We start from the raw sequence: 27,467 nt of genomic DNA, 5'->3' as shown, positions 1-27,467 counted from the left end.
AGCAAGAGAGCTAAATGAAATGGAGATAAGTTCATGTGCCTCCTAGAGAATTTAAAGTAATGGTCATGAAGTTATTCACTGGGCTTGAGAAAAGAATGGAGGGCATCAGTGAGACCCTTAACAAAGAGAGAAAATACAGAAAAGAACCACTAAGGGATGAAGAATTAATAACTGACATTAAAAATATACAAGAAAGAATAAACAGAGTAGACTAAAGGAAGCAGGAGAATTTATCAACAACCTGGAGGACAGAGTAATGCAAAGCAATCAAGCTGAACAGGAGGGGGAAAAAAAAAAAAAAAAAACAAGAAAAATAATGAAAATATTTTTAGGGAATTCAGTAACACCATCAAGCATAATAACATTTGCATTATAGGGATCCCAGAAGGACAAGAGAGAGAAAAGGGGACAGCAAATTTATTTGGAAAAAATAGTAGCTTAAAACTTATGTAATCTGAGGAACGGAACAGAAGCCCAGATCCAGTAGTCTCAGAGATCCCTCAACAAAATCAACCCAAAACATATAGTAATTAAAATGGCTAAAAAGTAGAGATAAAGAGAATTTTTAAACCACCAAAACAAAGGAAAACTGCTACATTCAAAGGAAACCACATAAGGCTAACAGCTGATCTTTCAGCAGAAACTCTGCAGGCCAGAAAGGAGGGCATGATATATTCAAAGTGCCTTACAAAAGAAAAAAAAAAAAATCTGCAGTCAAGAATAATCTCTATGCAACAAGGCTATCATTCAAAACAGAAAGACAGATAAAGAGTTTCCCAGGCAAATACAAGCTAAAGGAATTTATGAGCACTAAACTAGCTCTACAAGAATATTAAAAGGGATATATTGAACAGAAAAGAAAGACCATAAGCAGAAAAAAGTAGGAACACAAAAACACTAGAAGTAAGTTTATAAAAATCACTCAAGGGATTCACAAAATAAAGGAATGTAAAGTATGCCACCATATACCTAAAACGTGGTGGGGAGAGGAGTAAACAATGGATTCAAACTTAAGTGATCATCAACTGAATATAGACTTCTATATGCATGAGATGTTATATATAAACCTAATGGTAACCACAAAATCTAAAACCAGTTATAGCAAAAAATGAAAAGAAAGGAATGAATCCAGGGCGGCATCATTGGGGAAAGCCAACTAACTGTGAGAGAAAAGAGCAAAAGCAGCAGAGAAAAACTCCAAAAACAACCATAACACAAGTAAAAAAGTGGCAATAAGTACATACCTCCTACCAATAATTACTCTGAATGTAAATGGACTACATGCTCCAAGAGAAATAGGGTCAGAGAATAGACAGAAAAAGTAAACTCATTTATATGCTGCATACAAGAAACTCATTTTAGACTTAAAGATGCATGCATATTGAAAGTGAAGGGATGATAAACATTCATTATACAAATGGAAGTGAATAGAAATCCGGGTTAGTAATACTTACATTGGACAAAACAGATTTTACAACAAAGGCTTTATTAAGAGACAAAAAAACATTACATAATCATAAGGGGAATAATCCAATAAGATACAACAATTGTAAAAGTTTATGTACCCAACTGGGGAGCACCAAATACATAAAGCAGCTAGTAACAAAGGAAGTAATCAATAGTAATACAATAATAGTAGAGGACTTGAACACCCCACTTACATCAGTGGACAGATCATCCAAGCAGAAAATTCAACAAGGAAACAGTGGCTTTGAATGACATATTGGACCAGATGGCTTTAACAGATATATTCAGAACTTTCCATCCTAAAACAGAATACATATTCTTTTCAAGGTGCACATGGAACTTTAACCAGAACAGATCACATACCAGGCCACCAAACGGTCTCAACAAATTCAAGGAGACTGTGTCATACCATGCATCTTTTTGACCACAATGTTATGAAACTAGAAATCAACCACAAGAAAAATTCTGGAAATAAAACAAATTCATGGAGTTTAAATGACATGCTACCAAACAAAGAATGGGTCAAAAGAAATCAAAGAGGAGATAAAAAAAAAAAATACATGAAGACAAACGAAAATAAAAAACACAATGGTACAAAAATCTTTGGTATGCAGTTGATAGCAATACAGGCCAACCTCAAGAAGAAAAATTTCAAACCACCTAACCTTATACATTAAGGAGCTAGAAAAAGAAGAACAAAACTCAGAACCAATATAACAATGGAAATAAAGATTAAAGCAGATATAACCAAAGGAAACAAAAAAATCATGAATCCAGCAACTATTTCTTTGAAAAGATCAAAAAAATTGATATTCAGACTCATTAAAAAAAAGGGGGGGGGCACTCAAAAAGAAATCTGAAATGAAAGAGTAGAAATAACCAATACCTATCACATCCCAAAACTGAATCAGGAATAAATAGTGAATATAAGATGACCAATTACCAGCAATGAAATTTAATCAGTAATCAAAAAATCCCAACAAAAGATCACGACCAGATGGCTTCACAGGTAAATTCTACCAAATATTTAAAGAAGAGATACTACTTATTCTTCTTAAACTATTCCAAAGAAACAGAAGAGGAAGCAAGGCTCCCACATTCATTCTTTGAGGCCATTACCCTGATACCAAAACCAGATACAGTACAAAAAAAGTGAACTGCAAGCTACTATCTCTGATGAACATTGATGTAAAAACTCTCAACAAAATATTAGCAACTGTATCCAACAATACATTAAAAAAAATCATTCACCACAATCAAGTGAGATTTATCCCTGGGATGCAAGTGTGGACCAATATTTGCAAGTCAATCAGCATGGTACATTCACATCAGTAAGAGAAAAAACAAAACCATATGATCATTTTAATAGATGCAGAAAAAACACTTGACAAAGTACATCTATTCGTGATGAAAACCTTCAACATAGTGGGTTTAAAAGGAACATATCTCAACATGATAAAGACCATATATGAAAAACCCACCATTGAGTATAACATCATACTCAATGGTAAACAACAACAAAAACCTGTCAACTTTTCCCCTAATATCACAAACAATATAAGGATGTCCACTCATAACACTTTTACTCAACATGGTACTGGAAGTCCTAGCCACAGTAATCAGACAACAAAAAGAAAAGGACTCCAAATTGGTAAGGAAGTAAAACTTCCACTCTTTGCAGTAGACATACTTTTTTTTATATGTATTTATATATATTTATATATATATGTATACATATATATAGAATCTTTAAAGACTCCACCCAAAACCACTAGAATTGATAAAATCACTAATGTCACAGGATACAAAAATCAATACACAGAAGTCTGTTGCATTTTTATAAACTAATACTGAAATAGCAGTAAGAGAAATTAACAATCCCATTTACAAAAAATAAAATACCTACAAATAAACTTAACTAAGGAGGTGAAAGACCTGAACTCTGAAAACTAGAAAGCATGGCATGGCGCCTGGCTGGCTCAGTCGTTGAGTGTCTGCCTTCAGCTCAGGTCAGGATTCCAGGGTCCTGGGACTGAGCCCCACGTCGGGCTCCTTGCTCAGCAGGAAGCCTGCTTCTCCCTCTCCCACTCCCCCTGCTTGTGTTCCCTCTCTTGCTGTCTCTCTGTCAAATAAATAAAATCTTTAAAAAAACAAAACAAAACTAGAAAACACTAAAGAAAGAAATTGACACACAAATGGAAAGATACCCATGTTCATGGATTGGAATAATAAATATTGTTAAAATATCCATACTACCCAAAGCAATCTACAGATTTAATCCATTCCCTACCAAAAATACCAACAGCATTTTTCACAGTATCAGAACAAATAATCCTAAAATTTGTAAGGAACCACACAATACCCCAAGTAGCCAGAGCAATCTTGAATAAGAAGAAAACTGGAGGTATCACAATCCCCAATTTCAAGATATACTACAAAGCTGTAGTAATCAAAACTCCATGGTACTGGCACAAAAACAGACACATAGATCAATGGAACAAAATAGTCAGCCCAGAAATAAACCCACAATTCTATGATCAATTCATCTTCGACAAAAGAGGCAAGAATACACAATGGGAAAATGATGGTCTCTTCAACAAATGATGTTGAAAAAACTGGACAGCAACATGCAAAAGAATGAAACCGGACCCCTTTCTTAAACCATACACAAAAAGAAACTCAAAATGGATTAAGAACCTGAATGTAAGACCTGAAACTAAAAATCCCAGAAGAGAGCACAGGCTCTGACATTGGCTGTAGCAACATTTTTCTAGATAGGTCACCCGAGGCAAAGGAAACAAAAATAAAAAAAAATACTGGGACTACATCAAAATAAAAAGCTTCCTGCACAGTGTAGGAGACGACCAAGAAAGCTAAAAGATAGCCTATGGAATGGGAGAAGATATTTGCAAATGACATATCTGGTAAAGTGTTAGTATCCAAAATATATAAAGAATGGATACTAATCAACATACCAAAAAACCCCCAAATAATCCATTTTAAAGTGGGGGGGCAGAAGACATGAACAGTTATTTCTCCTAAGAAGACATACAGATGCTCTACAGACACATAAAAAGATGCTCAACATCACTGTCAGAGAAATGCAAATCAAAACCACAGCTTCACCTCACACCTGTCAGAATGGCTAAAATAAAAAAAAAATAAAAAAACACAAGAAACAACAAACATTGCCGAGGACATGGAGAAAAGGAATACCCCTGTTTCGTTGGTGGGAATGCAAGCTGGGTCAGCCACTGTGGGAAACAGTATGGAAATTCCTCTAAAACTAAAAACAGAACTACCATATGATCTAGTAATTCCACTACTTGGTATTTACCCAACGAAAACAAAAACACTGATTCAAAAAGATACATGCAACCCTATGTTTATTGTAGCATTATTTACAATATCCAAGTTACGGAAGCAGCCCAAGTGTCCATCGATAAGTGAATGGATGGTGTGGTACGCATGTACAATGGAATATTTATCTGTCATAATAAAAGAATGAAATCTTGCCACTTGCAACAACATGCAGGGATCTAGAGAGTATAATGCTAAGTGAAATTGGTCAGAGAAAGACAAATACTAGGTGATTTCACTCACATGTCGAATTTAAGAAACAAATGAAAAAGGAAAAAAAAAGACAAACCAAAAAACAGTCTTAATTACAGAGAACAAGCTGATGGTTACTGGAGGGGACGTGCATGGGGGGAATGGGTGAAATAGATGAATGGGATTAAAGATTACACATATCTTCATGAACACTGAGTAATGTATGGAAGGGTGAATCACTATATTGTACACCTGAAACTAATATAACACTATGTTAACTATACTGGTATAAAAAAACAAAAACACCGTCTCATCCATATTCTCCCCCCCTCCATTCTCCACATCTCAGACTCTCCATTCCAATAACCTATTCTCCTAAATCTGAATCCTCATGTTCTGTGTCTTAGGTTTCCCTTATTTCAATATTTTAATGTATATGATGGGCCCCTTTGAAATAGAGTAAGATAATTTCCTTGATCTGTCATCAGAAGGCAACCATAATTTGCTTCACTTAATTTTCCAACAATATCTTCTTCTCCCTCTTGATCCCTCATCACCAGAAGATATTCTCAACTCTTCTCCTCTTGATCAAGATGTTTGTTATTTGTGAAATCTGACAAAAAGCCTACTGTTACTCATGATCCTGATGAAAATACACCTTCTGCAAGGAATCCTCCCAGAGAACACGGTCTTCCTGTCCAATGGAGAAATCTCACCCTGCTCCCAATTACAAACCTTTTAGTAAATGATGTGTTTGAGTTTCAAATGCATGCCTGAGGGAAAAGCTCTTCACTTTATGGATGCACTATTAAGGCTCAAAGAGAAAGGAATCATGTCTTCCTGTGTTCCAAGTGCCCAATTCTTAACACAGTAGGTGCATGTGGAGTACTTGCTGAAATAAGCTGAACCCTACCTGTTCTGGGGATTTCTTCATTTTCAAAACTTTAGAAAAAAATCATACTGGTAGGAGAATATGAAATCTTTAGGTTTTGGCAAGACTTTCTGAATTCTGGCTATGGAGACATGCAGTGGTCATTTCACATCTCAGAGGATTTCCTCTCCATTCTTCGATGGGGTTCTGTAGGGCTCAAACAACACAGTGCTTGCGAAGCACTCAACTCAATGCCTGGCCCAAATTTGGTGCTAAAAGAATGTTACTTTGTTTTTACTTGAGTTTGTAGGTAGATCAAATGGACAGTCGTAAAAGGAGCGGGCACAACACATCCTGGTGAAAAACAGCATAACCTCTGGCCTTGGGCGACATGTGAGGTGGATCCCTGTATTAGAGAGACGTCGGGAACCCGCAAGTATCACTAGTGTAACTAAGGGTAGGGCGTAACCCATGCCCTGACACCCCAACTGAGATGGAAGCAAGGAATCATAGTTTAAATGTCTACCATTTTGCTCAAGGGTCACCTGACCTGGCACTGAAATGTTAGGTGGGTGGGGGTGGATAAAGACAGAATTGGTGCCTATTTTTAGCCCCAGTTTCTAAGCTCTGGATTAGGGATTCCTGTAATCAGAAAATGCGCTGAATCTTCATTCTTGGCTTTGCTGCTTTGTAACCTGCTTCCAGTTGTTCGATACAGATCAGATTAAATGATACACGGGCTTGTTGGGTAATGAAGTGTGGGCTGGCATTATTCAAGGCTTGCCTTAAGGCTCGCAGAAGGAAACATAAATAAAGTTTCTTAGATCAGAAGCCTCGCTCCTTGAGGAAGGAGAGGGGACTCGGGGCTCCCCTCCACTAGCACCTTTCTCATGGTTTCTGACTCCTAAGATTGATTAGTATTTTATGGGAATCCCTCCCACTGAATACAGTCAACGGCCCACAATTTTCATACAAGGAGAGCACAGTTCTTCTTGCCCTTTACGTCTCAGCTTCAGTCACTGAGGAAAGCAGGACTTTAGAAAATCCAGAAAGCCATAGTACATGTACGTCTGTCTGCCTGAGACTTTTTTTTTTTTTTTAAAGATTTCATTTATTTGACAGAGAGAGACATAGCAAGACAGGAACACAAGCAGGGGGAGTGGGAGAGAGAGAAGCAAGCTTCCCGTGGAGCAGAGAGCCCGATGCAGGCTCGAACCCAGGACCCTGGGATCATGACCTGAGCCGAAGGCAGACGCTTAATGACTGAGCCGCCCAGGCACCCCTGCCTGAGACTTTTAACAAAGAGCTGAGTGGGGTATAGTAAAGCAAAGATCCTTTTCACTTATCAGTTAATAGTGCCCATTTGGAGTCAGAACTCAGCAGGGTACTCTCCAGTGGTATTAATACATTATTTCCTTTACTCATTCATTAAGTTAGCAAATATTTATTGGGAGCACCAAGTACTATGCTAGGCTTCCAGGATAAAACAGTGATCAATAATGAAACAGTAATAAAATGTTTTATGGGAACAAAGACTTCTCTTATTTCTTCCTTTCAAAATGTATTCTCAAAGCCATAAGCAAATAAGTGGTTATTTATAAGCTTAACCAGTCATTTGAAGGAAAAGAGCATGGATCTGTGAGAACTTACAACAAAGAAACCTGACCCAGTTTGGTTATCAGGAAATAGTAATAATAATAGCTAATGCTTATATTAACACTTACATAGAAACTCTTGTAGCATTTTAAGAACACCAATAGGTTTATTATATTACAAATTGCTATCGCAGCTGAAATTCTAAAAAACTCCACAGTTAACCAGTTGACAGCTATCAGAAATACTGTGTCTAATCCTTTCTCCCAAATAGGTAAGGTTTTGGAGCAAAGAATTTGGACTCACATGTAGTACACTGAGGATTCTGGAAGAAAGACAGGGGAGTACATATGTGTAGGCTATAGATCATTATCACTTCTTGGTCACACATACTGAGATTCAGCATCCTGGCATGAATTACATTTTAAGAGAGGAAAAAAATGGCCATCATATTTCCAACTCCTCCCATTAAGAGGTGACATTTATTCCTCCACTCCTTGAACCTCTCTTTGTTTTTTAACATAAGGTTTTGTATTTATTTTTGGGGGGTGAGGGGAGGAGCTGAGCCAGATGGAGAGAGAGAATCTTAAGCTGGCTCCATGCCCAGTGCAAGCTCGATTCCACAACTCTGAGATCATGACCTGAGCCAAAATCAAGAGTCAGATGCTTAACTGACTGAGCCACCCAGGCGCCCCACCCCTTGAACCTCTTTTCTTGGTTATAGGACTTGTTTTGGCCAATGAGGTAATCGCAAACGTGATGCAAACAGAGACTTGAAAAGTGCTTCCTCACCAGGCTTCTGCTATTCCTTGGAACACTGAGCACACTACAGGAGAAGCTGAGCTAGCCTACCAGAGGATGAGAGACACGTGGAGTGGAGAACAGCTGTGCCCACTATGGCACCTGGTCTAAGCAGCCTTCTATACACATGTAAGGTCAACGCAGACCATCTACCCCCGGACAAGCCACAAGATTAGCAAAGCCAATTCAAACCAAAAGAACTGCCCAGCTGCCCCCACAGAACCAGGAGACATGCATGTTTATTATTTTAAGCTAAGTTTAGACATGGTTTATTATGCCACAGAGGTGAACCAGTTCAAGTCACAGTGTTCCTGGGACCACTTTGGTTCCCTTTCTCCCTAAGTCCAAGTGGCTGGGAAAAGTAGGGGGGAGATGAGTGACCAATAGAATGTTTAGCAATACGACAAAGGAGATAAGGGATGTGAGAGGGGGTAAGCACCAGGTTTAGTCTGCAGGAGGTGAGAGAAAAGAAGGGACAAGGAAGGGAAAAGCCTGAGAGAGGGAAGACAACGCTATTGAGTACTCACTATAGGCCGGGCTCTGTCTGACGTCCTTTATCTGTATTAGCTCATTTAACTCTTGTAACAAACTTCATACATAGCAACTGAGGCTTAAAAAGATTATGTAACTTACTCAAGTCACACTTGAAGCATACATTAAACCCAGTATTTTCGCTGTCACAATTTGACTCAAAGTTTATGCTTTTAACTAATAACCACTACTACTTGCTGTGAAAGTGGTGACAGAAATGCCCATGACCTGGGTTTCAGGTTAGAACTAGGGAGCTTTTCAAGTTGAGAACCTGGCCAGGACACTTAGGGCTGACCGAGGAAAGACACTTCTATCCGGTGCATATCATGTGGAAAATTATATTCCCCAAATAATCCCAAGATGATACTTCCAGAACAAACTCACAATTTGCTAGGTCCTCAGACTGAAGTGAGGTGGTTCTGCTCATGACGAGGAGACCTCTTTTGGGTACATCCTCTTTAATCATACAATAAGGATAAAAATAATGTTTGCTTTATCATTATAATAATCAATATTGCATTGCCATTACTGTCAACACAACAGCACACCAACCAGTCTTCAAGGTCAACTTGCTTCAGGTTTATTCCTTCCTTGCTTGCTGACCTAAACCCCATAGTTTGTAACAAAACTAACCTGCTTCCCTTGAGATCCTGCAGACCGCTGGCCGTGAGGAACAAAGGACCACACGTTCCAGAAGATAAGACCTGACAGCACACGAAAACAGCAACCACAGACCGGCCTACTCCACACACCCCGGAATTTTAATTGCTGATACAGGGGGAGGAGTCTGGACTGCCTTATCAGGACGCGCCTGTTGGTTGCAGGGGTATTCTTAACCGAGAATCACCTGGGAGCCTTGATTACCGGCAGAGTGGCAGAATCTGGAAGCCTTGCAAGGACAAATGATTAACTGCTGAGCACCAGCTTCTCCTGCACTTGGCTCCCCCTCACCATATCCCGTGTCTTCCGTGTCTTCCACTTTAAAAGCCTCCTTCAGGGCCACCTGGGTGGCTCAGTTGGTTGACAGACTTTTGTTTAGGCTCAGGTCATGATCTCATGGTGGTGAGATTGAGCCCCAGGTTGGCTCTGCCCTCAGCGTGGAGTGGGCAGAGAATCTCCCTCCCCTTCTTCCCGTCCCCCTCAGTCCCCCCACCTCTCTCTCTCTCTCAAATAAATACACAGAATCTCTAAAAAACCTCCCACTTTGGGGCACCTGGATGGTTAAGTGTCTGACTTCAGCTCCCGTCATGATTCCAATGTCCTGGGATCCAGTCTGCTTTGGGCTTCCTGCTCAGCAGGGAGTCTGCTTCTCCCTCTCCCTCTGCCCAGCACCCCCTCCCCAACTTGGGTTCTCTCTCGTGCTCTGTCTTAAACAAATACAATCTTTAAAAAAAAAAAATCAAAACCCTCCTGCTTCACCTGGACTGGGATGATGTTCTTTAGAACATTAGCCTGCCATCTTTCCATCTTTGCCTTTATTTTTAAAGATTTATTTATTTATTTGAGAGACAGAGTGTGTGCGCACAAGCCAGAGGGAGAGAGAATCTTAAGCAGACTCCACGCTGAGCATGGAGCCCAACACAGGACTTGATCTCAGGACCCTGAGATCATGACCTGAGCCAAAATCAAGAATCAGATGCCCAGCCACCCAGGACCTCTCTCAAGTTTGCCTCTAAAGCTGCAAGCAGCTGAACCTGAGTTCAGAACCCGTCCTGTGTCCATTAACAATTTTACACTGATAAATCAATCTACTACTATTTGATCTTTATAATCATGCATATATCTGTATCTACGGCCTTCCCCAGCTCCTCCCCCCCGCCACACCTTATCTGCTACCCTCAAAGCTGCAAATGACCATTTGCCCTGAATGGCCAGTTTGCCACCACCTGCACCTGAAAAGCTTGAATTGCTATTTGCTGCTTACCTCCTTTCTATCCTTTGTCTACAGTTAGAGTTATTGTTGAGGCTCTGGGGTGGGTCGTTTATAGAGAGACCAGGACAAGACAGGGACAGAGACCTCTCACCTTCTGTCTTTTTCTAAGTTAGGACTAAGGGGCTATTAGTCATAGTGACATCCTAAAGAAGATCTTGGTTAAAACCCGTATCTCCAGTCTCAACATGCATGCTTTTCTAAGTAGATGAGAACAAAAGAGGGGCAGAGATGAAAAAGATGGAGAGGTTATGGGAAGATATAGATAGAATGGTTGCAGAACACAGAGGAATTAGGGGGAAATTCCCAAGTCAGTATGCAAAGCACTGGAGTAGCTATATAGGATGTGGGGACTATAGTGGTTAAAATAAAGCTGATGCGGGCTACCCACACAACGATATTCATTTAGAGAGTGCATCAGCAACTCCTGGAATGCAGAATGCTGCTGATTCCAATCCTTCCCTATGGAGAACTGCGAACTGGATGCTGACCCCTTTTCCAGGAACCTGTAGCTTCCCCTTGACTTTCACATATTTTATTTCCCACATCCTTTCATTATCATCCTTGCTGTTAACAATATTGATCTCCCACCTTATAGCACTTGTATGCTTGTCTGAAGTAGGGGCCTATCTTCTCAGACAGTCATATCGCTACGGCTCTCTGATATTTGGGAGCCCCTTACCCACCCCTGCACCTGAATTTCACTGACCACCTCAGGCTCCCAGCACCCTTTCCCTTCTATGAGAGTTATTAACTGGACAATGGCGTCCCTTCATCTGCTTCCATTCAATCCTACACTAGGGAATGGCATTGATCTTAATGAAACTTTAGCCTCTATTATGCCACAGGCAATAGAGAAAGATTAAATATTTTGAACAGGATCTTGATACAAAATTCGAAGTCCTTAGTCCAAGCAGCCTCTCCAAAAATGTTCCTGCTTCATCGTGAGGGCCTTTCCTTAGCCACCAGGCAGTCTACCATGCCTAAACCAAGGACAAGAGGAAGGTCAGTGAACAAACCCATCCTATCGCTTGTGCAATGAAGAAACATAGCTGTGCCTCACAGTGACACACAGACCATGATTACCAGTTTTGTTGTTGGGAGGAGATGGAGTAACATACAATATAAGCCAAATAATTTTAAATTGAGCTGTGATTCAAAGCCCAGGATTAAGGGTGCCTTAACCATAACAATTTATCAATTTCTAGAGGTTATAGATGGATTTTGAGCTAAGAGGTATAGTACTAACACTTTCAATTCTCACTACGCCCAAGATTTTACAGAATAATTATGATTCCCATTCCACAGATGAGATAACTGAGAGCGAATGAGGAGAAATAATTTGCCAGAGGTTATATGGCCAACGGACATGGCCAACTCCAGGACTCAAGATTTCTCTGAACAATGAGCTATAAAGATAGATTTTTCCTAAGTATCCTGGGTTGGACAAAGCAATTATTCCGGCAACTGGGCCCTATGCCAGGAAAAAAAACATTTCTTAAGTGCTATCAAACTAGTGTTTTCCCAGGGAGATTTAGCCATCATTAGCGAAAAGCTTCATTTGCAATATTGTGTGCAGCCCACTGTAGTGGGCCAGAGCAATGCATTATCACTAACTCAAAGAGATTAATTTAATGGGCAATTATATGCTTCCTGCTTTAAAATACCTTCAGGTAACCAATAACAGTGCTTTCCCTCCGTGTCAGCTGCCAGCTCCCAGGCACACGGGGTCAGCAGGGTCAGCGGGTTTCCCCACTTACCACCTCACATCACCAGTTTCTCTGCTCTAAAATTGGCATTCAAGGCCTCTAAAAAGCCCCTGCAGAGACTATTCAAAGCAAGTGGATTCCCACACTGTTCCCCAATGTCCTTTATGTCCCCTACAGCTGTGTTGTTAATCACGCTGCTCTGGTAGGTAGGTCTTAGCACCCTTTTCAACCTAGAGGGACTCTGATGGGCCTTAGGCTATATCACAGCTCAGGGAGATATCACCTGATCACCGCAGGAATGACAACAAATAAAGATAAAAGCAAACAAAAGAACACCTCGGCTTTCTCTGTCTTCCTTCAAGGTATTGTTAGACATTTAGGTATCTCTGATGGGGGGGGTAGGTGGAGAAGACGTGGCAAAGCTCAGGAAAGTGGGTTCCTGAACTGCCACCTTGAGTTCCTGACTCAGCAGGTCCTGGCCTGATGCCAGGGCTCTTCCGTGGAGGTGATCTGGGTCAGCTGCCAAAGATACGTTCTCTGTGATCTTCACCGAAAAATGCTGTCCCCTAAAATGTACTATTGTGTGCCCTCTATTCTCTGTTCCTCAGTTTCCTGATCTCTAAAATAGTCAAAGAATCCCAGTCTGAACAGTCCCAGAGCTCTGCTTTGGGCATTAGGCTATACTCCTACCCTTGCTAGAGATGCTAGAACAGCAGGGGCCGATGTGGTGCGTGTCTGTCCTTTCCTCCACCGCACCCCTGTCCGGAAAACCAGCCTTCTGCTTTGCACAAAGGAACTACTTCATTCACTCGCTTCAGCAAATGATGTGGCAGCACTGGAAGTTCAATTTAAGCAGGAGTTTGAAAGGAAAGAGGATACAAGAGAGGTGTCTTCCATGAAAGAGAACACGTAATCTGCAGTTGAATGGCATGCATACCAATCTTGCCCCCTCACCTAACCCTTGTTCTCTGTGAAACCTCGGCCAAGTTATTTAACTGTGTTTTCTTGTCTGAAAAAGGCATACGGTTGACTCTTAAACAATGTGGGGGGTTAGGGGCGCCAACAATCCCCAACAACTCGGCACAGCTGAAAATCCACTTTCGACTGTCCAAAAGCTTAACTATTAATAGTCTACTGTTGACCAGAAGTCTTACTGATGACATCAGTAGTTTTTTAACACGCATTCTGTATTACATGTATTATACACCACAGTCTTAAAATGAAGTAAGCTAGAGAAAATGTTATTAAGCAAATCAGAAGAGAAAATACATTTACAGTACTGTAAATATATTTACTGAAAAAAACCTGCATATAAGTAGACCCATGCAGTACAAACCTGTGTTGTTCAAGTCAATTATATTAATAGTACCTAATTTCTCAGTGTTGTAAGAATTTAAGGCGTCGTAGGGCTTACATAATACTTTTCCAGTGTTTAATTGTCAGCTAAATTTACCTTAAATTTTCACCACCGTGGTAAACAATAGCAGCCCCGCGCTACAGTTGCAGAGGATGGGACAGCTACGAGCAGAGACGCGCTCTACAAGCCTAATCTCTTGTTAGCACGTGGGCATCTAACTGCCAGCTCATGTAATGTGATGTGCCTGTGGACTGTGATGGCGAGCTAGGTCTATTACCACCTCAATACTTGTGTAATACACAGAGTGACGCATCTCAGCCTTGGTTAAGTGAATCTGACACAAGAGGATAAAGGACGACATCTCCATTCTCATTAAGAGATAACAGATGGACTTCCCTAAGATCCATTTTTTTTTTTTAGCTTAATTTCATCTGTTTAAATCTTGTCTGATGAGATGGCATTCCGAGAATAATTTTAAATTGTTCTCTCTGGAATGAATATTTCTTTGTCTTTATTAGAACCTCCCCCACTCCCATAGGGTTCTGTTGTCCTGGGGTGGTTTTAAATCTTCGACTCGTCCAAATACAATAAATCTCCCCTTAATATTTTTTTTTCCCCAAGACATGGTCTCTGGCTTTGGAAGATAAACATTACAGGATGGACTAAATAATAAAACCAAGTCAAACACGTTTCTAAGCCATTTTCATGTAATTCCAATTTTTCTTAAGTTCTCTGTGAACTTACTTCTACTTCCTTTTATGATTTAGAAAAAAAAATGGCTTAATTGTACTTCTAAAGTTCCTAAATTTATGCCCACCTCAGCTTATATTTTACAGCTAAAAATTAAAATTCTTTTATATACTTTCTTCTTGCTCGTGCTAAGAAGGTTACAGGCAAACATCCCAAGAAAAGCAGAGTGATATCTAAGTTTACAATTCCACATTTCTTTGAGATGTTTGACCTCCTGAATTAAACTTCCTTATTGGCCAAAATATGACTATGTAGTTTGTTTAGTTTTCAAATGATTAATTAATTAATTAAAAGGGAGTGGTAACTCTCATTGTTTCAACACAGTTATGTAAGTTTGGGTTTATATATTTTAAACTCTAAGAGATTCCCAGACAAACCGACGATCTTCATGTGGGTAGAGCCATTCTCTATTTATTGCCTACGTGGAACCAGCTGTAAAGCTGAATCTCGGACATATTTGAGTGATTTAGCTCAAGTCATGAAGAAAATTTTATCTGGTCTACATTTTGATATATTTTTATAATTTGACTACACTGTGTTTATTAATAATAAGAATCTCTACCACTTTAAAAATGATCTTACCTAATTATTTTACCGGTACACATAAAGGCTTGTTTTTTTCATGTGTATCATGATCCATTCTTTAAATATAATCCAGTGTTCATGGAAGGAGTTCCATCGTCATACTTTTCCACACCATCAACACAGAACTGCCTGTAATTCCCAACATGCATCACCTACTTCCTTACCCCTCTGTCTTTCTTTATGGATATCTCAGCAGATTTCAACTTACCCTTTCATATGCAGGTGCTTCCAGGAGCCACAAGAAGGAAAACTCCAAGAGGAACAGGAATTTTGTCTCTTTTGCTCACTGCTATATCCCCAGTCACTGGAAGAGTGCTTGGCAAGTAGTACAGACTCAATAAGTAATTACTGAGTGAATGAGCAAATGAACGTCTTCGCAGACTTGGGTTGGTACCCTGTCACCCTGGAGTTAACAGCTCATTACCTTGGAGCATCTGCTTTTGTGTCTGTCTTCTTACTTGTCTGTGATGCCTTGCAAATGAGTCTTTTGTTTCTGTATTGGCCCTGAAATGTTTCTTAACCACATGCTCTGCGTATGCTTTTATTTTTATTCCTTAGAATAGAGTACCATAGATCCTTATAATTAGGACCTCCTTGATGAATATTAAGGCATCCATCTCATAAAAAAAAAAGTGTCATGGATTAAGGCTAACTCAACTAGGTTGTATTCAATATGAGGAGGTTCTTTAAAAAGTAATTACTGCCTATGTACTTTAAAGAAAACTGTGATCCTTTAGAGTATTTTTATAAAGCCCTAAAGCAATCTAATGTACACAGTTTTTCTCAGAGGCTTAAAGCAATAATGTGGCTTCAACATTGTAAATTATAAAAATTCCACGTCTGTACCTCTCTAGATGGGGTTAACCTTTCTAATAAACCAGTTACCAAGTGGTATAGTTTGTTTGCTCTATCCCTTACTGTTAACAAGGGGAAACTGCGACCAGAATAACACACCAGGGAAGAGAATACTACTCCTAACCCAGAAAAACACCAGTTTCCAAAGTTCCTCCTCTCTCCAGAACCATCCATTTGGTAGGGTTGAAGTTACCTCTTTTTTTTTTTTTTTAAAGATTTTATTTATTTATTTGAGAGAGAGAATGAGAGAGAGCATGAGAGGGGGGAGGGTCAGAGGGAGAAGCAGACTCCCTGCCAAGCAGGGAGCCCGATGCAGGACTCGATCCCGGGACTCCAGGATCATGACCTGAGCCGAAGGCAGTCGCTTAACCAACTGAGCCACCCAGCGCCCTGAAGTTACCTCTTAACCTGACTGCTGCATGTTCTCTGCTTGCATTCAAGGTTGCTATAAAAAAACAGATATTCTTCACTCTTAAATCTTCACTTTTTTGCACAGTGTTTTTGTTTGTTTGTTTTCTTTGTTTTTTAATAAGGCTCCATGGAGGACATTTCCCCCATATCTCAGAACAAGGAAAAGCTGTGCCCTTCCTAAAGGCATGGATTTTTCTTGTTTATACAAACAAAATAATCATGTACTTCAGAGATGTTTGCCCTGTTCTCACATTAGCTGTGAAAACACAGAGCAGATTTTAGAGAGAGTATAGAGCAGATCTTAGGTCCCACATCCTACTATTGTCATATATCCACTCTATATTGTGTGTACGCTGATGAATTTTTCTTTATGTTGATTTTTATTTCCTTATTCAGATTCCCAACTCCTTTAAGAATTTACTATCTCCCTTGAATCTGTGTCAACTGTAAAGGCCTTATCAGGTCCTTTACCGAAAGAAGGACATCAGATAATATGCAAAATGTATTTTGTTTGGAAATAAAATGAATATTACGTTCCTTTGGCATGTTTTTGTATAATAAACAATTGGTGAGGCAGAGTGCAAATTTTCAAAGATGGTGTATCACTAAATTCCACCATATAGCCGCTGGTTTGAGACTCACTAGCAGTACCATTACGTGAAATCAAAGAAGCTGTGCTCACTGAAAATTAATTGAAAGGCTACCATATGTTATTTTAACAATCCTGTAATATCCTCTAAAAATTTTTTTTTAAAAAAGCTTATATCTTCACATTTAATTTACAATAACGATTATATAAAAGTTACAGTCTTAGTCTATGGTTACTGTGTAAACTATATTAAACTCTAAAAACAAAACAAAAAAATCATCTATAATTTCATCTCTCCAAAATAATATGTATTGATAGTATGAAGTTTCCTTCTATATTTTCTGTCTGCATATGTGAATATGATGGATGTCGTCTAAATATGTGAGCAGCAGTTTCTATAATTGTATATATACGTTTGGTCCATTTATTTAAATTGTAGTATATAATTCCTGAGTACTATTTTTTGACCTACCCTTTCCTACTAAATCTTTCCCCATATTTTAGTATGCAAAACATTATTTTTAATGGCTGAATAACGGGTATATGATATAAGGGTATTTGGATATAAGAATGTTTCCTTCCCACATAAATTGCAACCTTTGGTATTTTAGCACTGGGCAAGTTATTTCTTATTCAGATAATTGATTCAAAGACTCCTTGGGAATAATAAAATAAGTTCCAATGCCAAAATATCTGATGGAAACAGGGATCACATTAACCATATGATCCCTAGGCATAAATTGAACCCAGTCACACAAGGAAGAAATTAAACCCAGGCACTTACTAATTTCAGTAGCAATGATTGTTATGTTATGCCATACACTTAATTCTCTGTCAAGTGGTGTTGCCAGCGTTATCTTTCCATCATCTGCATTAATGTTGAATTGTCTCTCCAGGTCAGTGTGCCGGTCGATGGAAAACCTACAAAACAGATACATCTGTAATCTACGTCAATGTTTATATGATCCATATATTCCACAGCAGACCTTTAGTAATCCTTGGAGAGTCATAGTTGGGAAGTCAAGTGGATTGGGAAACTCAGTGGCATCATAATTTGTAAAATAAAATGACTGAATGAGGCACAAGAAACTTAATAATTATTGTCCAAGGAGTAATTAGCTATATATGCAACATGGAGGTCATAAACTGCCATCAGTTTCAATAGGTAGCATCTTCAAAAACAGATGCTGATGAAGAGTTAATTGGACAATCCATCACATTTATTGGACAGCTTATGATAATTAGCAGTTGCCACAAAATATCACATAAAACAAACTCAAACGCAAAGCAGTATGGTGCTAGGCAGCATGTTACTTATGGCAGTTCAAAGAAATGTGTGTTTATGTTAAATACATATTTGACTAGACAACATGTATGTGTTGTTATTGTTGCTGCTGCTTTGTTTTCATGTTAAGTACATATTTGGGATTCCTATTAGTTTATGTCCATAGAAATAAGATGGTTGCTGATGCTCTAGTAATAATTTTTAAAAGTCGGAATGGATATTTTAGCAGCTTTACAACACTAGAGTCTATGAAATTAACAATTTTAAATGCACAGGTTAGTTGTTCCTCTTTTGAGAAAACTCAGATAAGACATCATTAAGGTAGCCTGTATCTAGAACCAGCTGCATGTCAGGAACACTAGGCATCAAGATAATACAGAAATTTTTTTTTCCCAACATTTATTGCTATTCTCTTTATACATCAAGATCTGTGTTTTGGTTATGGAATCCTGAATCCAATAAGGTAAGTGTCTTAAGGAACCCAAGGCATAATTAGAAAAATTGGCCCGTAAGTAAGTAGTGAAATACACTAAAACAGGATAGAATGGAAACAGGGACCATTTATAAGAAACAGGACAGAATGGAAATAGGGACCATTTATCATTTATCATCTACTATTGATCATTTATCATTTATCATTTCCTACTTGGAAGGCGGTGAAGAAGGCCCCTTTCTTAACAGTTTATAAATAGCAGAAAACTAGAAAAACATTTGGGCATCATTTAAATCTCCTAACTCTAACAGAGGCGGAGATATTTTTCTCATTTTTTAAAGTTCCAGTTGATGACAGACTTTATGGGGTGAGTCATGAGAATTTATAAAATAGGCTATAAATACAGCCCTTTAGTAAGATCGCAGGTAAGAATGTCATAATATTACGAGATTACACAACGGGAGGAACTTGATGGGGGACAAATGACTTTGTTGAAATTCAGTTTAAAGTCTACCTCAACTAGATTTCAAGAAGTCCCTTGCTGCCTGTGTAGACATTTCAGACATTTTATTGCCTAGCAGACATTATGATAAAGGTTCCCAAGAATTGCTAAACATCCCAGAAATCCTGACTCAGCATCATCAACAAGCATGCATTCAACACCAAATGTGGACCAAGCACAGTGCTAGATGCCTCTTCCTTCTTCCGTCCTCTTCTCTTTGGTTGCTTATGGAATGAAGAAAAGAAGAACGAAACCCTTAGAGGACATTTTAAGTAACCTAACTAGTACATACCAGAACCAAAATGAATATTCATGTTTGATTCCCTCTGAAGTCTATGTGTACACCAGCTAGCTAGAGGAAGGGCTGATCTTATTCATGTATAAAACAGGGATGATAGGGTGTTTGGGTGGCTCAGTCAGTTAAGTATCTGACTTAAGCTCAGGTCATGATCTCAGGGTCCTGGAATCGAGCCCCCCATCATCGGGCTCCCCGCTCAGCAGGGAGTCTGCTTGTCCCTCTGCCCCCCTCCTGCTTGTGTGTTCTCTCATTCACTCTCTCTCTCAAATAATAAAAAAAAATCTTAAAAAAAAAAAGGGATGATATTAGTATTGGATAATAAGACTGTTGTGAGGACTGGATGGGATGGTAAATATGGCATGCTTTGTCAACACATGTGTGTGCAGACCACTAAGTATCAGGGATCAAGGGCTCTCACATCATTTGTGTGATAGTGACATCATCGAATGCCTCCTGTGTACTCAATTTTCTGAACTCAAAATTGTGATTATTTTTATTTTAATAGACAACTGACTTGAACATCTTATAGATGCCTATATTATATATACATATGTACAATGCCTTAATGTATATTATATATGTATTTATTATATATGTATTATATATAATTTCATATCGTGAAATAGATCTAAGGAAATATGATTTATTAAATAAGATGATAAGGAATTAGACCTCTCCAGAAAGCCAGGGAATAAGAAGCCTCCATCTCCCATCTTCTTTATAGACTTCCTGATAAGTTTTTTTTAAATAAAGATTTTATTTATTTATTTATTTATTTATTTATTTATTTATTTATTTAAGAGAGAGCGACAGAGCCTGAGCAGGGGGAGGGTGAGGAGCAGAGGGAGAGGGAGAAGCAGAGTCTCCACTGAGCAGGGACCCTGATGCGGGGCTTGATCCAGGACCCTGGGATCATGACCTGAGCCAATTTTAGTATATGTGCTGCCGAAGCGAGCACTCATGACCTGAGCCAAAGACAGACACTTAGCCGACTGAGCCACCCAGGTGCCCCAAGACCTCCTGATGAGTTTTTAATCCACCTTTATTTTCTAGCAAACTCTTTTCTGCTCTGTCGCTTAAGGGCATGGCATGGGTTTCTGGCTGTTTATTCTTTGGCTCCACACGCATTCATAATCTCATCATAAAGAACATGGGTCCTAGTGTGGCTGCCTGAGTTCATGTCCTAACCTCATCACTTACATAGGTGTGATTTAGTCATGCTCTTAGTCTATCTGTGCCTTTGTTACTTAATCTGTAAAATGGGAATTATAATAGGTTTTGTGACACTTTAATATCACATTAAAGTGCATATAAAGCACTTATTATGGGGCCTGACACATAATAAGTGCTTAATAAATCTATATTTAAAAATCTGTAATGCTATCATTATTATCTGGACATGATAATACATTTTTCCTTGGTTCTCTTGTCCCTCAACAAGTACATCTGGGTTTCCTATTAGTAGAAACAAAAACATAGATGATCCCAGCTTGAGTGATTAAAAATAAAGCTGAGAAGGGGGAGCAGTTGGGGGCATGATAACTGCACCTCTGGCACCATTATTTTAGGTGTTTATTTTTCCACCAACTTTTCTCTGTCTCGTGAACTCACCATTGCAGGTTCAAAGATTTCCTGGACACACTCAATTGTATATTAATATTGAATAACATATGATCTTTTTTTAACCATAGTTAAAATTAATTACATTTTAACAATTTTAAAATTTGTTACATAGCTAAAGATTACATTTAAAAACAAAACAAACCTGAAAGCACACCATGTTCAGGAATGTTCTCAGAAGATGCTTGCTCCACCCCACCTCGCAGCCACACGCACACATTCCAGAGCCACACCACACCATCTCTAGTTGCAAAGATTCTGCTTGCTTTCCTCCAGTCCTCTAAGCTTCCCTCAAATTCTCCCCTCTCCTCTCAGTCACTCATTGCACTGTGTGATATATAGTAACATCAGCAGCAATAAAGGGCAACACTTAAAAAAGAAACTAATATAGGCTCTTTCCTTAAGTCAATTAAGAGAAAATAATTGCAAAAAAAAACTAGACTGGGTTAAGAAAGCAAACCTGGAGTAACAACTGAAATTTTAGGATCCAGTGTACTATGTAAATTTGCAGAATGTCATGGTTTGGGCTAATACCTGGGAAGTAGATCCATAAACCACGCTGTTTCCTGGGATTCTGTGTCTGTCAGAGTAGCAGCACATAAAGTGGAAGAAGCATAATCAGAGTAGGGTCTCACTGGTGGAATCTCATTGAAATTATGCAACTATTCATAATCTCCGTCTCCTCTCTAAACAGGAGAAGATACCTTCTTCACAGAGTGGTGCTTTGCAGTAAGTGAGTTGATACATGACTCACATTAGGCAAATAAATAAATGAGTAATAAAATAAATGGTGAGCCAATTCTTCAATCTATAAGAGATGCTTTCAAGCCCAGAGTTAACTGCAGACACAAATTTCTAGAAATGGAAATATACAAATAAGAGCTATCATTCATATTCTTTAGTAGCCTTAGGAAAGGCAGAATTTCACACATGACACTACAGAGATATTCCAGAACCCTCTGTAAGGTTTGTTGATACCAGTCTTTGCCTCTTTCAAAATATCTGGTACTCTGTGTACCTCCATGGAGCATAGACTCTGAGCTGATGAAATGAAAGGCTGTCCTTTGTTTCACGGACCACAACTCATTCACAGGGAGCTTTCTGCGTGTGGTCTGAGTCATTCCTCCCCTCAAGGATGACCCTTCCACTTTCTCTAGGTAAACATCTGCCGGACTTTCACTCTTTTAGGACAAGGAGAAATTTTTGATTCATATATCATAGTATCACATTGGTTGGATTTTGCACTGCAGTTACTCAGTAACTGATTATAGGAAAGATGTACAAATATTTATCAAGCATTGATTTTACTAAGTGTGAAATATGGTGCTAAAGAAATACAAGGAAAAAGAATAACGGGGATAGGAGAAGAACAAAAAAATGAGAGAACTATTTTGGTTCCTATTGTATCTACTGAAAAATTCAATGCTTTCTAATTTATGTCTTAAAAGTCACAGGATCCATACCTCTGATATTGAAGGCTCCATTCTAATTTCTTAAAAATTTGCATGTTTTGGATGCAAATTTTTGTTCCTTTGCAGAATTACTTAAAGTGCGTTAGACAAAAGATCTCGTTTTGAGAAGAATAGAATACACTTTGGAGAGTCATCTTCCCGCCAGAGTAAGAAGGAACTTCCTATTAACACAGTGGGAAGTGGCATGTGAGAAAATGGGCTCCTTGGGTCATGTTAACATCAATCCTAATGACGGAAGTTTTGGAAATATACACTCTCCATCTAGTACAATGAGTATGTTTTAGAAGCCCTATTTAAACTTTCTCGTTTTATTCCAACAAATGCCCTGGTTTGCTTCAATACTACTGTTTCACTAGCCTACAGGAGTATGTCTTAGAAGTAAATGGTAAGAACTTCATCATCTTACTTTTGAAATTAAGGCTACAGATGCAAGAAAATTCCTACCTAGACACAGAGCACCTTGTTTGGAGACTCGTTTAACCTACAGTATTTCAACCACGAACACAAACTGATGTCACCAGTTTACCCAATTAAGAGTAGCCTGCAGAGTTCAGAAGTAAATATAAGAAGATACCATTGGTGCAGGGACTGAGAATAGATCAAAAGGAACCATGGATATCTCTGTGTTGGGAAATAGCACCCAATTTCCATGGCGGCTCCCATTGATATTAAATAACCATTTTTACAATTAACACAGCTCAACTATTTGTGCCGGATAAACTGTGGAGTGTACCCAAAGAGCTACACCGATTACATTAACCATCAGATAAAGATAAACTAATAGGTTTCCTAAGAAAAAATTATCGTGGACTATATTCTTTCCACTATAATATTTGTGAAACACCTGATGATTTTTCCAGGGAATGGCCCTTCCATTCCTAACTTCTCTGATAAGCCAATTTATATAGCCAACCCTCAGTTTCCTCATCTAAAAACAAGAACAATACGATTGCCTTCTTTTAAAGGTGAAGGTGAATCCCAAATTAGATAATGTGTTCTAAATTTCCTCACGGTTTTTATAAGTGGTTTTACACAGAGTCTTTATCATTATTTCTAGAAGACACTCGGTCAAATATATAGGTATTTTTAAACAACAATCAAATATTTCAAATACTCTGGTGTTTGGTGTTCATATGGAGAGAGACATAATATTGTCATATTTCGACTTGCTGTTTCCACCTAAATAGTGAAGCAGATTCACCCAACACAATCAATCTCAGGTACCTTTTATTTTATTTAGGGTCAAATACAGAAATCTCAGATTTCAAATCCGTCAGTTCATATGAGCTTCCATTTTCTGAGCCTGTGTTTTATTTTGTAGTTTGTTCCATTTTTATCTTGGAAAAATAGAGACCTAAAGCCACATTCTCGTGTGTAACTTTCTGCCATAGTACCAAAAGAACAACAACAAAAGAATTCTTTAAAATAAATCCTAGATAAAATCTGATTCATGATTAATTCTTCAATATTTACATAGTATCTTTGGAGAAATTCTAATTTTCTCTGAGTCATCAAAATAATCATTCATAACTGCAAATTCTAAATATGATATGATAGCAAAAATATGGGGAAAAATAGAATGCAGTTTTACACATTGTGAAGGGATTAAATGCAAAATTTTTATTATTTTTTTTTAATTTCATTAAGGTTTTCGTGGTTGCTTCTTTTAGGCAAGTGAGATGCTAAACGTTTGAATAAAGACTCTCTTCTTGGACACATAGGTGTGACCTTATCGCTTACAATGAAAAGTGGCAAGCTCTGTAATGAAGTAATGCTCACATTGCAGTGAGTAAGTCCAAGTGTGCCTGGGAAAGGGTGAGGGGTGGTCAGAGATGACACCAAGAAGATGTAGCATCTGTTTGGGGACAGGAAGAATGAGCAGGATTTTTCCAGGTAGAATATGTAGGGACAGCATCCTCGGCAGAAAAAAACGCATGTAGAAAATCTTGAGAGTTTAAGTTGATTTAGGAAACTATAAAATTAGTGCTCGCTTCAGCAGCACATATACTAAATTGGAAACCATAAAATTAAAGGACTAGACTAGTGTGGGGGGAGCTCAGGTCAGACAGATGAGCATTCTGTCATTTCTTTCCCATCCTTCCCTTCCATCTTGGCTCTTAGCTTTCTTCCTTCATTCACTCCTTATTGAGTATTTCTTATGTACAAGGCATTGTGTTAGGTGCCAAGACAGGTATGGCCTTGGTCTCATGTCACTGAGTCTATAGATGAAGAAAGACAATGAAAGTAAGTAAGTCTTTTCAAAGCTTACAGTGATATATTCATGAAGAAAAAAAGAAAAGGGCTGAGATACATAAAATATTACAAATTATTCGTATCAAAAGCAGCAGCAAATATGAAAAGTCTAAGTTAGGAATATGTTCACTGTGCTTACAGACCTTAACAAAGGATGGTGTCGCTCAAGTTCAAGATTCAACAGGGGAAGGACATCAGGGAATACATCATGAAGGACCTTGGAAACTGTGTGAAGGAATTTTTTTTTCACCTGTAGGAAATGGGGAGCCATGTGAAGAAATATAGCAGGAAAGTGATATAATCTAAACCGCAGCTGAATTTCATAGAGATCTTTCTGTGATACAGATACATGCTCCAAGCCGTCCAATATGGTAACCGCTTGCTACACGTAGCTGTTTAGCCTTTGAAATCTAGCTAGTGTAACGGACCAATTCAAATTTGTATTTTGTTTCATTTAAATTAATTTTATTCCAATTCAAAGAGGCTCATGTGACTAGTGTCTAATCTAACGGACGACAGAGCTCTAAACTGAGTTAGAGATTAGTTTGGCAGCTGTGTGGATATCAAGGGGTTGGAGGCAGGCAAATGGGACTTTTGTGAGTATTCACATTAGAGATGATGGTGTTGGAGTTTAGAAAGTAAAATAAACAAGATGTGGTGATTATATGGATGTGGGAAGTAAAGAAGATGGAGGAAGATTGAAGAAATACCCTTACGAAAGGCTCACAGCCTCTTCCTCTTCTTAGGGGAAATCTAAGAGTGAAGAACATCCTTTAACTCCCTTAAATATCTTTTGGGGGCTACCAATCATGCCAATAATGACTTTTCTCTATATGAAAGGATATTCAAAGTTGATGAAGTTACATTAACAATAAAACAGAGATAGCGTGAAATTAAAAAAAAAAAAGGACCTCATTATGCAGCTGTCTGGACCATAGGACCATCCCTGGGATTACGATTTAGTAATATATTTAATGTATTTATCATGGCCTTTCTAATTTTCAGCTTCTCTGCTAAACCCCGTATATTAATTTCTTATTTAATTCTCCATATAAATGACTTTAGTAGCCCATATAAATTGTCCTCTTAACATCTGTGGTTGCAAAATGCAGATAATACACACTTTTTCCCCACTCATAAAGTTAGTGAGATACTAAGTGTCATATCCTGACCACAGTACCTGACACTGAATCTTAGATAGTGATGAGGACAGTGGTATTTGATTATATATTTGTCCAATTTTGGTCAAAATCGTTTACTGTAAAAAAAGGAAGAAGTGTTTATGGAAAACATGCACACCCACGGAATACTAAGAGTAGTGCGTAACTACATCAAAGCAGGTATTTTTTTTTAATGTCATAAAGTTATATATGCACTGAAAATTTCATTGGACATTTAGTAAATTTAGGCTCATTTAGTACATGCTAAGGACTTATGGTAAATGCTGGGAATTCACAGGTGCACAAGATGTGGCCTTTAACTCTTAAGGGCTGGAAAAGCATTTTAACTGAAATAGCTTGTTTACCTATCTGATATACAATAGTACTAATATAAGCACACTATTCCAGTGTTCAAGCAGATGTAATTCTCTCTAGGGGGACAAAAGTATTTTCCACCAAAAATACTCATCCCTAAACACAATGCCTGCCTACACGGTCTAACTTAGTCTTATACATTTAAGCAAGTGCAAAGTCCGATATCATGTGCTTGATGTTTAATAAAGGTGATCCAGAGAGGCTTCCTCTTTCTCCAGAGAGCAGATCTCCCACACTTCATGACCCTCTGGGTCCTGCTCCCTTTCCATACCTGTTATCTTCAATTTCAGACCCTTGGCTTTGGAAGGACATTTAGGTCTTTTGCTGTCTTCTGCACTATTAAATATATTTTCCATAACTGTGACCGTTCTTAAGGACTTTCATAAATCTTATTCTCATTTACTGTGAAGCTACACACCTCAGCAGACCATCCCAAAACTTGATTTGAATCCTGAGGCCCATTTGGAAGGCACTTCAACTTGAACTGTTTTGCTCCCCAGCAAACTGGCTCCAGACACATAGAATAAAGATAATAAACTTTTGATAGATGGAAGGAAATGGCATTTCTCCATTTTTAACATCTCTTCTAAAATATGCAATATTATGTTTTCCTCTGTAACACTAAGTCAAATCTGATTGTCCTTTATCAAAAGCTTATGTCAAATCAGAGTGTAGAAATATAAGGAGAAATAAAGGCTTGGTTGAAATGACTCCCATAAATATTTGAACATCGGACAAGGATGTCAATCTCCCTTTGTTGGGATGCAAAATAGAGGATTTATTTTGCCTTATGAGTATAACAATGTTAGATAACACTGCTCAGCCTACACAAGCATCTTTGTTTCTCTCAGAATATAAACATTACTATCAGATTTTGTTCCCAAGAGGAGACAAAGACTTCACCAATCAGAAAACAAAAACAAATAAACACAGGAACTCTTTTAAACCCATGACCAGCATTTTCCAATTTTTTTCTTGTCCCTTGATTATTAAGCTTTTTTTTACTACTCTAGATCACCTGTTTTAAAATATTTTATAAACTCAGGCAGCTTCATGGTTTTGGATAAC

General features: G+C 38.4%; 1 protein-coding gene across 2 annotated transcripts in view; it reads right to left on the bottom strand.

The window, feature by feature from the left end:
* The window catches only part of CDH8 (cadherin 8), a 349,453-nt gene that overhangs the window by 114,529 nt on the left and 207,457 nt on the right, over window positions 1-27,467 (bottom strand). For both annotated transcript variants that reach the window (XM_081806499.1, XM_081806500.1), the window contains exon 8: window positions 17,786-17,922. In XM_081806499.1, the coding sequence (XP_081662625.1) occupies window positions 17,786-17,922 (137 nt within the window). The remainder of the gene's footprint in view (window positions 1-17,785; window positions 17,923-27,467) is intronic.

This window comes from Leptonychotes weddellii, chromosome 16 (genome assembly GCF_054177405.1).
Source record: "Leptonychotes weddellii isolate Sample4059 chromosome 16, ASM5417740v2, whole genome shotgun sequence".
In the NCBI taxonomy this organism is placed as follows: Eukaryota; Metazoa; Chordata; class Mammalia; order Carnivora; family Phocidae; genus Leptonychotes; species Leptonychotes weddellii.
This window is presented reverse-complemented; position numbering and strand designations above follow the sequence as displayed.